This window comes from Coregonus lavaretus (genome assembly GCF_964263955.1).
Source record: "Coregonus lavaretus genome assembly, chromosome: 1".
Taxonomy (NCBI): Eukaryota; Metazoa; Chordata; class Actinopteri; order Salmoniformes; family Salmonidae; genus Coregonus; species Coregonus lavaretus.
This window is the reverse complement of record NC_139988.1, coordinates 60,315,308-60,330,901: the sequence shown is the minus strand read 5'-3', so window position 1 is coordinate 60,330,901 and position 15,594 is coordinate 60,315,308. Positions and strand designations below refer to the sequence as shown.

The following is a 15,594-nucleotide window of genomic DNA, read 5'->3' as shown; positions in this document are numbered from 1 at the left end:
GAGCGGATATCCTGCTGGACAATGGCCATGCTGGCTCAGAGTCAGGTGTACGTGCAGCGCCAGACACAGCCAGTTGCAGGTTCAACCCTCTCATCTGGGGGAAACTGTGAGTGTCTGAAATACCCTACTGGACAATACTGAGGTCATGTCTGGGAGAGCAGTAATCATCAGATCAGCCCGTGTGCTGCTGTATGACACGTACTCGCTTACAGGTGCACAAAAAAAAAAATTATGCACGCATGACTGTAAGTCGCTTTGGATAAAAGCGTCTGCTAAATGGCATATTATTATTATTATTATTATTATAGGTGCGTTTTAATGACACATACACATATACCAGACTGTTTGAATAAGACACTTAGTGGAATTTGAATTCCATTCAGTCAGGTGGAGGTGGATTGTGGTTTGATCAATCCCAACAGGGTCAAAGGCTTCATATTGGAGCTTACTAGGGTTATATTCATTAGTGCACACCGTAGCAAAATGTTTTGCAACGGAAAATGAAAATGAGCGTTTCTCATTGGGCAAGTTAAGGTGGGCCTCCCTGTTTCACTCCATTTTATTTTGTTTGGTGTCTAGTGAATAAAGCCCAGGTTTATCACAACTAGGATCAGCTTTCCCTCCCCTATCCTAACCTTAAACATTAGGTGGAAGACAGCAAAACCCACCTTGGATCAGTGTTTAGAGGGAGGATCCTAATAGTGCCAGCAGACTGGACTTGGTTTGGAGAGATAAGAGTAGCTCAGAAAAAAGTGCAGAGAAACAATGACGTAACAACACTGACACTTTAGAGCCTAAAATAACCTCATATTATACATCTACAGTTATACATCACATGTCAACTTTATATCAGTTCTCCCAGAATAATAGCAGCAAGTTAGAGTTCCATGTGCCATCATGGACCACATTGTGGCAAAACATGTCATTCTCTGAACTGTAGCATTGAAAGAGTAACAAGCCGCTTCAGGTGGTGATCATCTAAGATAAAAGACAATAATACAATTTTCTGATCTGGCCCAGCATTCAGAATCTACTGTATGTTCAAATGAAAGGAATCTAGCTACAGTGAGGGAAAAAAGTATTTGATCCCCTGCTGATTTTGTACGTTTGCCCACTGACAAAGACATGATCAGTCTATAATTTTAATGGTAGGTTTATTTGAACAGTGAGAGACAGAATAACAACAAAAAAATCCTGAAAAACGCATGTCAAAAATGTTATGAATTGATTTGCATTTCAATGAGGGAAATAAGTATTTGACCCCTCTGCAAAACATGACTTAGTACTTGGTGGCAAAACCCTTGTTGGCAATCACAGAGGTCAGACGTTTTTTGTAGTTGGCCACCAGGTTTGCACACATCTCAGGAGGGATTTTGTTCCACTCCTCTTTGCAGATCTCCAAGTCATTAAGGTTTCGAGGCTGACGTTTGGCAACTCGAACCTTCAGCTCCCTCCACAGATTTTCTATGGGATGAAGGTCTGGAGACTGGCTAGGCCACTCCAGGACCTTAATGTGCTTCTTCTTGAGCCACTCCTTTGTTGCCTTGGCCGTGTGTTTTAGGTCATTGTCATGCTGGAATACCCATCCACGATCCATTTTCAATGCCCTGGCTGAGGGAAGGAGGTTCTCACCCAAGATTTGACGGTACATGGCCCCGTCCATCGTCCCTTTGATGGGGTGAAGTTGTCCTGTCCACTTAGCAGAAAAACACCCCCAAAGCATAATGTTTCCATTAAAATTATAGACTGATCATTTCTTTGTCAGTGGGAAAACGTACAAAATCAGCAGGGGATCAAATACTTTTTTCCCTCACTGTTGTCATGGTTAAGAATAAGAATGTGATTTTAATCCTATAATCCTAAAATCAAAACATTAAAATGGAAAGAGGCACGAGAAACAGAACTCGGCTGGAAAAAGGACCCTCAATTTGTTGTTAGGTACAGTCTGTGTGTGTGTGCATGCGTGAGAGAGAGAGAGAGAGATAATGTGTGTGTGAGAATGAGTGCATGATTCTCCCAGGGCCTAATTGTTTCTGAAATGTAAACAGTCAGGGCAGCTGCACCAATGAACCTTGGTCAACTTCCCAGCCTGCCTATGTTTCCCACACACCCACCCACACACACACACACACACACACACACACACACACACACACACACACACACACACACACACACACACACACACACACACACACACACACACAAAGATGTGAGATCAGTGGCAATATTTATCCTCCTCAGCATTGGCTTGCTCCCTCAATGCAGTGTGTCTGTATAAAAGGCCCTGCCTCCCGCTCTGCTCATACTCTCACTCAAGTGGCCGGTCACACACTCACTCTGCGGACCAGCTACAGCTCTTTCAGTCTCAGAGTGGATTATTACTGTCACTGCAGCAAGCAGCAATCCAAAGGGATCTATATTTTGTCTATTAGACTGACAACTGCACTTCATCACAGGTGAGCTCATCTCCAATATCACTGCTCATATCTTCAGCTAAGTCTGCAATTTGAGGATATGGTACCGTTACCACTGGTCAAATGTTATTTTGTTTAGACAGAAAACGTTGCTGGTTTTAACTTAATCCCTTTTTTATCATTTATATGTGCTCTTAATATTTTCGTTGATTATCTTTATACTATATCGACACAGTAGTATAGGTGGGATGTCACTTTTTTAGAATCCCATAGAAAACCCTATAGATTCTAAAATCCATAGGGTTTTTTCCACATAGATTAAGAGGAAATATCCATACATGTATATTTCTTCTCAATAGTAGATACATGGGTAATATAGTATAAATAGTGTAGAATGGTAATGGTTAATAGTAAGGAAAAATACACACGTGAGTCCTCGTGACTCATTGATATATAATTCCTGTAATCTAGTATTCGTTTTACAAACACAACACAGAGATCTCTAACCCTCCTGTCTCTCTTCTCTCTCTCCTCTGTAGTATGAAGCATAGACGGCTGCTTCTGTCTCTGCCTCACCTGCCCACCATCACTGAGACCCTGGAAGACTCTGAAACCCTGGGGGTCCCGGGCCACCCAGCCCATCTAGCCCAGTCTGTCTCCCAGTCTCCATCCCAGTGCTCCCAGTCCCTGGAGGAGTATATGACCAGTATCCAGGCCCTGGCCAGACCAGTGGCGCACCCTAGCTGTGGCCCTGTGAGGCTCCAGAGGATGGGCAGGCCTCGGCTGTTCTCCAAGCCCCAGATGAAGCACTCTGTCTCAGCTTCGCTGCCCCGTGGTTCCCCCCGGGCCATCCGGACTAGAACCACCAGCCCCATCACCCCCACAGGTCAAGCCCCAGAGCAGCTGTCAGGCAGGCTGGGGAAGGAGAGGGAATGTGGGGGGAGAGATCCCATGGAATGGCTGTATGGACAAACACACACACAAACCGAGACAAGGACACACACACCAAGCAGGACACAAATGAGGACATACTAGTTTAGGGTAGATGTTCCGGCAGCTCTGTGGGTGCTGTAACATGGAATATTAAATATCAGGGAATACTCTAACTGCCTGTAACAAATGATGTATGGCGCTGTCCCCCAAATGGCCCACTGATGGGTTCTGAGCTGGACTGGATTGAGCTGGTATGGACTGGACTAGATGTTGTTACACTGAATTGTGACACTATGCTGGATATAATGCAGGGACTCTGGTCTTACAGGACTAATGTTTACAATCTGTGGAGTTTAATTTAAGAGATTCTATTTTGTAATAAAATACTTTTGTAACACTATTGCTTATATTCACTGTATTTACGTTTGCATATTTAATGTTTAAGGAACAATAAAGATTCCAAACTGAGAGCAAGATACATCTAAATGTGATACCAGTGCTAGAACACCTCACATTTTCCACTGCTTGAGTATCGGCACATACATTATTTTTTGCATTATGGCACCTAATAATTACATTTGACATTTTAGTCATTTAGCAGATACTCTTATCCAGAGTGCATACACTATTTTTTTTTTTTTCATACTGGCCCCCCGTGGAATCGAACCCACAACCCTGGCGTTGCAAGTGCCATGCTCTACCAACTGAGCTACACGGGGCCCATAAACAGTACCGGCACCCAAAATGAGTACCTGAAATTATTTCAAGCACTGTCTGATAGAAATGTTACTTCTGAGATTGTGTCCTCTGTGCCGCTGATAAGTCATGCTGAATGAGACAGTGCAGCCAGACGTAAATTTAGAAATGTAGAACTTCTTCTCACCACCAAATATGGTGCATTGTTTAGAAGGAGTGCAAGGGCAAATTAAATTATTGCACATTCGCAATTCATAGAGTAGGCGTTCACTAACTGAAAAATGTAATTTCATGCCAGAACGTGCCAATAGGATCTCGCTAGCTCATGCTTGGCTCTGCCCAGTATGCTTAATTTGCTCCTCATTGGAAACAAAAATGTTGGTTTTCTTGTGTTAGTTATAAAAATAGAACATGTTTCTAAACACTTCTACATTAGTGTGGATGCTACTATGATTACGGATAATCCTGAATGAATCGTGAATAATGATGAGTGAGAAAGTTACAGATGCACAACTATCATGCCCCCCAAAAATGCTAACCTCCCTTGTTATTGTAATAGTGAGAGGTTAGCATATCTTGAGGGTATGATATTTGTGCATCTGTAATTTTCTCACTCATCGTCATGGGTCATGGGTGAACAGGGAGTACAGGAGGGGACTGAGCACGCACCCTTGTTGCTTAATGATGAGTTTGGAGGGCACTATGGCATTGAAGGCTGAGCTGTAGTCAATGAACAGCATTCTTACATAGGTATTCCTCTTGTCCAGATGGAATAGGGCAGTGTGCAGTGCGATGGTGATTGCATTGTCTGTGAATCTATTGGGGCGGTATGCAAATTGAAGTGGTCTAGGGTGTCAGGTAAGGTAGAGGTGATATGATCCTTAACTAGCCTCTCAAAGTCATTTAGTTTAGTTACCTTTGCTTTCTTTGTTACAGGAACGATGGTGGACATCTTGAAGCAAGTGGGGACAGCAGACTGGGATAGGGAGAGATTGAATATGTCTGTAAACACTCCAGCCAGCTGGTCTGCGCATGCTCTGAGGACGCGGCTAGGGATGCCGTCTGGGCCGGCAGCCTTGCGAGGGTTAACACGCTTAAATGTCTTACTCACGTCGGCCACAAAGAACGAAATCCCACAGTCCTCGGGAGCAGACCACGTCGGTGGCACTGTGTTTTCCTCAAAGCGGGCGAAGAAGGTGTTTAGCTTGTCTGGGAGCAAGCCGTCGGTATCCGCGACGTGGCTGGTTTTCCCTTTGTAATCCATGATTGTCTGTAGGCCCTGCCACATACGTCTCGTGTCTGAGCCGTTGAATTGCGACTCCACGTTGTCTCTGTACTGACATTTTGCCTGTTTGATTGCCTTACGGAGGGAATAACTACACTGTTTGTATTCAACCATATTCCCAGTCACCTTGCCATGGTTAAATGCAGTGGTTCGTGCTTTTTTTGTGCGAATGCTGCCATCTATAAGGTTGGCATTTGATTGTGAAGTATTCTAACTCGGGTGAACAAAAGGACTTGAGTTTCTGTACGTTATCACAATCACACCACGAGTAGTTAATCATGAAACATACACCATTGCCTTTCTTCTTCCCGGAGAGTTCTTTATTCCTGTCTGCGTGATGTACTGAGAACCCAGCTGGCTGTATGGACGGGGACAGTATATCAGGAGAGAGCAATGATTCCGTGAAACAGAATATGTTACAGTCCCTGATGTCTCTCTGGAAGGAGATCCTCGACCTGAGCTCGTCTACTTTATTGTCCAGGGACTGTACATTAGCGAGTAATATACTCGGAAGCGGTGGATGGTGTGCACGCCTCCTGAGTCGGACTAGAAGTCCACTCCGAATACCTCTTCACTGCCGGCGGCGTCTTGGAGCAGCCTCTGGGATAAGTTCAATTGCCCTGGGGAGTACGAACAAAGGATCCAATTCGGGAAAGTCGTATTCCTGGTCGTAATGCTGGTGAGTTACCCCCGCTCTGATATCCAAAAGTTATTTCCGGCTGTATGTAATAATAACACAAAAAACTTTCTGGGCTAATAATGTAAGAATAACACAAAAAAAAACAAAATACTGCAAAGTTGCTTAGTAGCTAGAAGCAGAGCTTCCATGTCTGTCGGCGCCATCTTAAAATATATGCTATTGGAAGAATAGTAATTTGGTTGTGTTTATAAAGGTCTTAGGTAAAATTTGAAAACTAGAAAACAATTATTTCAAAGAACATTTCCAATAGTTTTGTTACTCCAGGCTATAAATAAAAGTCCATTATAATTTCATTTTGGCAGGTCTAAAGAAACATTGTGGCAAGAAGAAAATGGATTTAAAAGAAACACGTAGCATGTTTTCGTTGCCCTAAATGTGATTAGTAATAGCAATTTAGTAAATAAATCAGTCCCGTAACAGCTTATTTTTACAAAGTAAAACTTAAAAGAGAATGGTATCCACCCACAACGCGCTCAGTCAAATTATTAACATGAGTGCCAACAATGATAAATAGGCATAACACAAACTCATCATTACACTCCCGAGTGGCGCAGTGGTCTAAGGTGCTGCATCGCAGTGCTAGTCCTGGTTCGAATCCAGGCTCTGTCGTAGCTGGCCGTGACCGGGAGTCCCATGGGGCGGTGCACAATTGTCCAGGGTAGGGGAGGGAATGGCCGGCAGGGATGTAGCTCAGTTGGTAGAGCATGGTGTTTGCAACGCCAGGGTTGTGGGTTCGATTCCCAGTATGAAAAAATAATGTATGCACTCACAAACTGTAAGTTGCTCTGGAGAAGAGTGTCTGGTAAATGTAAATTACACTATTGTTGGTCTAAATTAAATCAACCTCCTCACCCTCCTTATCATTCAGTTAGGCCTAAATTCAATTTGATTGTGAAGTAACGTGCACAATTATCTCCAATTCATCCATTTGTCATTCATTCAGTCAGAAGAGTGAGATGCATTAGCGCCTGGCTGGGTACCAATGTCCTACTTCGCATTGTCTTGGTGGGTTAAGTTGGGAATAGGTGTGAAAAAGGCTCTAAACACTTTTCTGTTTGTGATTGCATACCTTCACCACCTGGCGGCGGCCCGTCAGGAATTCCAGGATCCAGTTGCAGAGGCAGGTGTTCAGGGTTCTGAGCTTAGTGATGAGCTTGGAGGGACTATGGTGTTGAACACTGAGCTATAGTCAATTATCAACATTCTCACTTAGGTTTTCCTCTTGTCCAGGTGGGAGAGGGCAGTGTGAAGAGCAATTGCGATTGCGTCATCTGTGGATCTGTTGGGGTGGTGTGCGAATTGGAGTGGGTCCAGGGTGTCTGGGATGATGGTGTTTATGTGAGCCATGACCAGCCTTCCAAAGCATTTCATGGCTGTAGATATAGGTTACCTTGACGTTCTTGGGCACATGGACTATGGTGGTCTGCTTGAAACATGTAGGTATTACAAACTGGGTTAGGGAGAGGTTGAAAATGTCAGCGAAGACACTTGCCAGCTGGTCAGCGCATGCTCTGAGTACGCTTCCTGGTAAAAATAATGTTTGGATGTAAACAAAGGCTTCTATGGAGACGTTGTAGGGGGAAAAGTGTACAATAGTCACACTGTAACAACATGAATGTAGCTACTGTACATTTTGATACAAATCTACTCCATGTCATTGCACACACAGTAGTAAGGTGTTGAATATGAATTACACCAAGACTTTCCTCTGTACAAACTACAGACTAAAAGTGTATTACAGGAGACTGCCTGGAATGCCTAAAAAGAGGCAACATGCCTTCCACTTCTTCCATTTCTTTGTGCTAAATTTCAAGATGGTCAAGTTATGGAACTTTTAAAATTATATTTATATTTTCCCTGGGAACTACCTAGCTCTCCATGGGGAGAAAATAGGAAATAGGGCATAATGAAAGTGGGTTTAAGGAGAAATCATGTGGCCTGGCTGGGACAGAGCCAGATGAGTTACAGTGTAATGTAGCTGCATGTAAATACATATCTGGACTAAAGCATGCATGGTGTGTGTGTGTGTGTGTGTGTGTGTGTGTGTGTGTGTGTGTGTGTGTGTGTGTGTGTGTGTGTGTGTGTGTGTGTGTGTGGTGTGTGTGCATGTGTGAGCTGAGCTGAGCTGAGCTGAAGGAGTGGCAGAGAAGTCACTGTAAGAGACAGTTCACTGTAAGAGACAGTACACAACATGGGTCTTTTGGGCACTCTAGTCACTCCAGTATCCCTGCACATTGTTATAATTATACTGGCACTGACCTGCATATAACTTGCATTCTTGTGTTGTTGTTTTTCTTATCTATATTATTACTTGTATTACTGCATTGTTACAGGAGGGGGTCGCAGTTCCGGAGCGACCCACTAGGTGTCATCCTCCGACAACCTTAGGCACCTCCTCACTCACAGTCGGGACTAATTATCATCCTATTGGTGTCACCTGTGTATTTATGCCCTCACTTCCCTGTGTTCCCTTGCTCAGTTTTCTCTGCTAGTTTCTCTATGTCCAGCAGTACTACTCAGTGTCTCGTCGGAGATCTATGTACAGGTACTTGAGAAGTGTTCTCCCTGTTTCGTTATTTGTTTCAGTCTTAGGTAGTATTTCGTATTTTGGCTGTCAGCCGGTTTTTGGAGACTTATTTGCTCTGCCTTTCTTTTATCGTGATAAGTCCGTTATTTTGTATTTTGGCTTCGGGACCACCAGTAAAGATCCTTGTTTCATCATCTCTGCCTACTGTATATCCTGCACCACACCTGGGTCACACCTCAGCCCAACCCTTACACTGCATTCTTGGTTTTACATGTGCTGTATCCTGTACATGTGATAAATATACTTTGAAATTTGAAATTTGAATCTCTTATCACTGTACACACAACCATCAGTTACTAAATAAACCCTTCATTGTCCAGATAAAAGACAATAGAGTCGTTCTCAAATAGAATAGAAGAAGAGGATTTTGACACCCATCATCTCAGATAGTTCTGAAATGGTTTCTGTAGTTAGAAACCCAAAATAAGCATTCCTGCAAGAGTATTTTGTTGAAATATAATTAACTCTGATAAATTAAGCTTCAAGCAAAAATAGCAATGTCCTCTGGGTTTTTAATCTTTAGGCCTCTTATAAACCTTTCAGAATAATTAATAATCTTCTAGAGACCAAGAGTAACCTTGATAGTCATGATCTCAGTATCCTTTGGAAATCCCACCTGATCCTGACTTTGGCTGAGAGGGAGAGAGGGAAATTCCAGTAAGTATGTGAATGCTTGGAAACCCCAGATGTGGGCGTTAGGGGGCAGTGTGTGTGTGTGTAGGTACATAAGGGAGGCTCAGGCAGCTCTACGGCTCAGTTCAGTTCTCAGCTGCAATATGAAGCACTCTGTCCAGTCTGTCTGTCTGCTGGCTAGCCTGTCACTCTACTGCCTACTGCTAACAGGTAAGAACCACGCCAGATTCAAAACTTAGAATTTTTCTATTTAAATTATTATACAAAATTCTTGCTACCAATAGAATGTTATTTATATGGGGGATACAATCTTCCTTGCTCTGCAGATTTCGCTGCGAAGAGACAGAATCATTAGATCATTTGTTTTGGTACTGTCCATTTGTAGCTTGTTTTTGGTCACAGGTCCAGGAATGACTGAAGGATTGCAATATTTACCTGGAGCTAACCCTGCAGACAGCAATACTGGGTGATCTGAAAAGTCATAGTCAATCGATCAATAATATTATAATACTTTTAGCAAAAATGTTTATTTTCAATTTACAGTCTGTAGAAACAGAATAGAAGGGTTCAGAACTTTTGTGAAACATCACAGTACAGTTGAAAAATAAATGGCAAATAGAAATCCAAAATGGATGGTGTTAAGAGGTAGATGGGAGGTGTTGTATGGAGCTGAAGGATGGGACTAATAACAACTAACAACAACTAATAACAACAAGATAACTAATGTAAAGCATACTGTGTCAATAATAAGTATATAGGTTATAGGTTGAGAGCTTTTGTGAAAGAGCACAGTTAGAAATATATGGCATATAGAAGCAAACCGGATGAACATCATGAAAATGATCGGAGAGGTTGAGGGTAGAGGAAATTCAGGAGTAAAAACAAACAAAATAGAATTATTGTAAAATTGACTGTGTCCATAAAATGTATATAGTATGTATAAGCTGGAAGTCGAGGCCTAAGCGTTGTTGTTCACTAGTTTACTCCAATTAGGGAAGAGGTGGTGGGGTTGGAAAGTAATTAAGGGAAATATATATTTTTTAAGGATATGTATATATATATATATATGTATATATATATATGTATATATATATATATTTGTATATATATATATATATATATATATATGTATATATGTATGTGTATGTATATATATACATATGTATGTGTATATATATATATATATATATATATATGTGTGTATATATGTATATATGTATATGTATGTGTATATATTTGCGAGAAAAAATAACATATGGGGGATTGGAAGTGATGCAGACAATTACATTGATGGAAGTTACAATCCAACTGCAATATTAAAGCCGATCTACCCATTTTTATAATAATGTTAAAATAAATAATATTAAAAATCAAGTAAAAACAGGTAAGAACCATACACACACAGGCCCACACAGGTTTGGGTTACAGTTTGTATAAGCGACATTGTGTTAATGTCAGTCAGAATGTCTGTCTGTCTGTCAGTCTGTCTGACTATACTCTGTGGGCTGAATAGTAACTAGAGATATATGCACTCAAACTCTAATCTGTCGGTCTATCTGTAGTTAGGTGAGAAGTGTGACTCCAGAAAGACTGATAGAATGTTATTTTCCCATATGGTGTGTGACATGATAGATTTCACTTGAATCACCATTGGCTGTTTCTGTGTCTGTCTCTACAGTTGGGGAAGGTGAGGGGCAGTTTGTCCCAGGGAGGTGTGAGTGTTATGACACAAAAACAACTGTCAGGGGACCACTGTCTGACCTCAAAGTCACACTCAAAGGCCCTGCCTGCAACACTGACCAGATCATGTAAGTACCAGATCACACATGCACACACACAAATGCCCACACCCATATGTACACACACACAGATGGCACGCACACATACATGCACTCACGCACACATACATGCACTGACGCACACAGGTAAAATATGTTTTACCTCATAGCTATTCAATGAAACAAAGAGTGTATGTGTGTGATAAAGCATGTGTTTCCCCCTCATGTTGCAGAGTGTGTGTGTAATGATTAAGTATTTGTGCTCTGTGTTGGAGAGTGTGTGTGTTAACTGTGTGTCTCTCTGTGTGTTGTAGAGTGGTAGAGAAGAGGACCAGTGAGCCTGTGTGTGTGAATCCAAAGGGACCACTGGGAAAACAGCTGCTGCGCTGCTGGAAGAAGTAAGAGACATTTTAACATTCAGCACAGTACTTTACTTTATTTACTTCAACCTTAATTTACTGTACTTTTCAGTACATTTCAGTACATTACTTACTTACTTTACTGTACTTTACTTTATTAACATAAGCGGATAGTTATGGCACATACTTCAGAAAGTCAATCTAGAACAGGGCACTCCAACCTTGTTCCTGGAGAGTTACCTTCCTGGAGGTTTTCACTGCATCCCTAATCTAGTGAACCTGATTCTAATACTTAGCTGGTTGATAACTGAGAGGAAGAGACTAAACGAGAGGTTTTACTCTGCCCAAAATCTGTCCATGTAAAGAAGCCCATGAAGTGAGGAATTTTTGTATAGAGATCAATGAGAGTCACATTTGGTCAAAAAAAAAAGATTGTTACTTTCTATTTCTTGAACTGCATTGTTGGTTAATGAAGGGCTTGTAAGTAAGCATTTCACGGTAAGGTCTACACCTGTTGTATTCGGCGCAGGTGACAAATAAAATGTGATTTGATTTATTTGCATTAATGCAAAACATATGGATTCTCCCTTTAAAGAGGGGAGGGGGGTGAATATCAACAGCTGCTTTACATTAAGCACATACCAGTTCCTCTAAGTGACTATCAAAGTACTGAATAAGTTGACTGAGTGAGCATTTGGAAAGAAATCCCCCCCAAAATCTGGGGGAGTTCCGCCCAACCCCCCTCCAGTTTTTTACTTGTTGATGGCTACTTCTCACGAAGGGGACCTACGCCAACGTCTTTTTTTGGTCCTTTTTCAACGTCCATGGACGGGACTCCCTAAAAACACGTCACTTTAAGTTCCAGGTTAGGAGAGCATTTTCGCTAACCCTAACTCTTTTCCTAACCTTAACCTAATTCTCCTAATCTGCTATGTTAATTATCCTAACCTGATGCATAAATTCTCATAACCTGCTACGAAAAAGTAATAGCTGTATCGAAGTGACGTGTTTTTAGGGAATTTCGTCCACAGACATCTATGTTTGGTTCAGATTTGGTCCAATATGGACTAGCCTTGATTTGGCCCAACAATAGATGTCTATGTTTGGTTTAGTAATTTATCTATTCCAGAGCTAGCACACCTGATTCAACTTGTCAACTCATTCTCAAACTCTTGAATCTCACCTAGCTATCATAAGATGAATGCACTAACTGTAAGTCACTCTGGATAAGAGCGTCTGCTAAATGACTAAAATGTAAAAAATAAAACTAGTTCAGAGCAACAGCTAAATTGTGAAACATCTGAGGGTCCCCGAGGAGAGGTTTGAGAACCACTGCAGTAGAGCACAGCAGAGTGCAGTACATTACAGTACAGTACATACCATTTTTTTTAGAGAATGTATTTTCAACATTCATTCAGAACCGAAAATATTTATTTTCAACATCCAGAAAATAGGCAATTTCCATGTCCGGAAAATACATATCTTAAGATTCAGAACCTAAAATGAAAACTATGTATTTTAAATGTCATTTTCCTTACTGGGTTCAGATTTTTGGGAACACTGAAAAGAAACTTGACACCACTGTTGATCAGTCAGCACAAATTTGTGTCCCTCTCATGTGTTGATCTAGCTAATTAGCTAGCAAGCATGTGTACACTCACTGCAATGCACAGCCAATGTGCTACTTGCATGTGCATTGGACGGGTTTAGATTCAACATAGCTAGTAAAACAATTTGTTTTATCAGCTACAATTTGTGTTGTTAGAGGCTGGTCTTGGTTTAGGAAAGGTAGGCTAGCTAGCAGTTGTTTGTAGCTAGCTAGGATATCTTGTCAAAATTGAGTTGTGGTTTAAGATCTATACAGCTATGTTACAGACAGTCTCGTTGGTTTGTAGCTACTGGCTAGTTGGCTAGCTAACTGGCTATAGCAGCCAAGGACGTTCGCTAGCTTATTTGTTTGTGCTCTGATTTAGTTTAGACAGATTACTTCAGCCATATGAAAACTTTCCATAGCAAAATATAGCTAATTAGCTAGCTTCTTTTGCTTCTAACTTGCTTCTCATCTGACTGGTGTTAGCTAGCTACAGCTGCTAGCCTGCTACTAGCTAGCTGCTGCTGTTGCACAGCAACTAAGTTGCTGGTCCCGGTTTTAAAACTCTGAGATTCAGCTGAAAATATATTAGCATTGTCAGAAATGCTACAAAAAGGTAGCACTTCGTTGGTTCTGTATTGGCACGTGAGAGCGATACATTATAAACTGAATCAAAACTGTTGCCCCTACAAACTGATTCAGTCTGAAAAGTGGCAAGTCTAATGGTCACTTTATGGACTCAGTAGTCTCGTTCGTATCCGACGCCTAGATATTGAGCTAGGTCGGGGCAAGACATTTTATTTTTTCCTAATGCTAACGACCCTGTTAAAAATCCAGTATGTGGTTCTCGGTAACGGCCGGACTGCTCATAGCTAGAGGCGGGGAGTGTGTTGTGTACCTCCAGTCAAGTTGATTTGCGAAGTTTCATCAACGTTGGTGTCATATTGGCGCGACTATAAATACAGTATGCTGCTGAGTAAATACTGTCATGTGGGTTTGATCAAATTGAGTCGTTAGTTTCAGTTTGACTATGAGTCAGATCATAAATTCCTGTCAACAGTTTGTGATACAAAGAGCCCTCTGTTCAGCAACAGTCTCTCTCTTGCTCTCTCTGTTTCTCTATCCCACTCCTCCCTCTCTCTTATCTTGTTCAGCAACTGTCTCTCTCTCTCTGTTTCTCTATCCCACTCCTCCCTCTCTCTTTTCTCTCTCCCTTTCCCCTCTCTATTTTTCTCTCTCTGATAGTAACAGCTGTCCTAAACATATCAATGCATTCTCTCTCTCTCTCTTTCTCTCTCCCTCAGAGCCAGAGCGGGTGGAGTGGATGTGAGGAAGTGTCTGAAGAGGAAGAGGAGAGGACAGGGGAAACAGAGGAAACTCAGGGTAAAAATCTGAAGAGAGCAAAATAAGGACAACACCAATCCCTGCCTTAGGGTGACCACAGAGCCAGTACCCATCTGTTCTCCTGACCAGCAGACTGCAGTGTTCTAGCTAGTCTACAATGTAACCCTAGACCAGACCAAGACAAAACAGAGGCATTACAGACTCCAGAGGCACTACAGAAACCAGAGAACCTACAGATACCAAAGAAACTACAGACACCAGACTAATGACAGACACCAGAGGTTCTACAGACACCAGAGGCACTACAGACACCACATAGCTCATCCCTGTATATCAAAGGCAAACAGCACCTGTTACCTTTCTCTTGCTCCCGGCTGGACAGTAAAATGCTGGACACTATCCTAAAGTGCTGTGATAGTGACCTGGCCAGCTTAGGCACACATACACAGTTTCTGAATAAGGAAAATGTGTTGTGTTGAATGAATGTATCTAATTAGCATAATACAAAAATCCCCATACAAATCCATCAGTTTAAGCTAGAGGTATCTTTGTTGCACTTCCGCATCTGTGGTGAAAGGTGACAGAGCTAGAGCTGTATTTGTCAGACCATGAGACATCCCGAAAATCAGTCTTCTCACAAAATTGTCTGTAGAGGCCGAACGGTGTGGCCTAGAAACTATTATGACCCCTCTAGGTAAAGATGAGACTCTCATGAACACGATGTTCTCCGTTTTGCTCTACGACCCGCACAAGCATATTGGGACTTGTCTGAAGTCGATACAGCCGATCTGCCAACTTCTGTCTGTAGCGTCCAAACAGTTTGTGCTACACACTAATATGACTGCAGTGTTCTAGCTAGTCTACATTGTAACCTTAGACCAGATAAGGCAAATGTGTTGTGTTGAATTAATATTATGAATGTATCATTATGAATGTTCTGTTACAGACATCGTTGATTAACTGTTTATTGTAAACACTGTTTGTATCTATGCTGCTATTTATTGTTACTTTTTACTTTTTTAAGGAGTTTTGTAATAAATATTCAAACTGATACTGTGACTGACTGTTGTTGAATATGTTCTTGTTTTCCATGGTCATTATAACAGGTACAGTAGCCTATTCCTGTAGTTCTGTAGTTGTTAACCTATCTGTTATCAGTCCCGCTCTCTCTCATTCTCTCACTTTTCATCACTCCCCCTCCTTCTCCAACCACCCTCTTTCTTTCTCTCACTGAGGAATTACGTAATAGACTGTCTTTTTACCATGAAGGG

The 15,594-nt window shown here is 41.7% G+C and overlaps 1 protein-coding gene and 1 long non-coding RNA gene across 2 annotated transcripts; both read left to right on the top strand.

The window, feature by feature from the left end:
• Positions 1-2,328: 2,328 nt before the first annotated feature.
• Positions 2,329-3,750, top strand: LOC311126949. The gene is made up of 2 exons (XR_014613072.1): positions 2,329-2,459; positions 2,957-3,750. It is a non-coding gene; the product is annotated as an uncharacterized lncRNA (long non-coding RNA).
• A 5,629-nt stretch (positions 3,751-9,379) lies between these two features.
• Positions 9,380-15,374, top strand: LOC311130484 (C-X-C motif chemokine 9-like). Its single transcript, XM_084163223.1, has 4 exons — positions 9,380-9,461; positions 10,930-11,059; positions 11,344-11,427; positions 14,284-15,374. The coding sequence occupies exons 1-4, from the start codon at positions 9,395-9,397 to the stop codon at positions 14,372-14,374; spliced, it is 372 nt and encodes a 123-aa protein (XP_084019349.1). The 5' UTR covers positions 9,380-9,394; the 3' UTR covers positions 14,375-15,374.
• Positions 15,375-15,594: the final 220 nt, after the last annotated feature.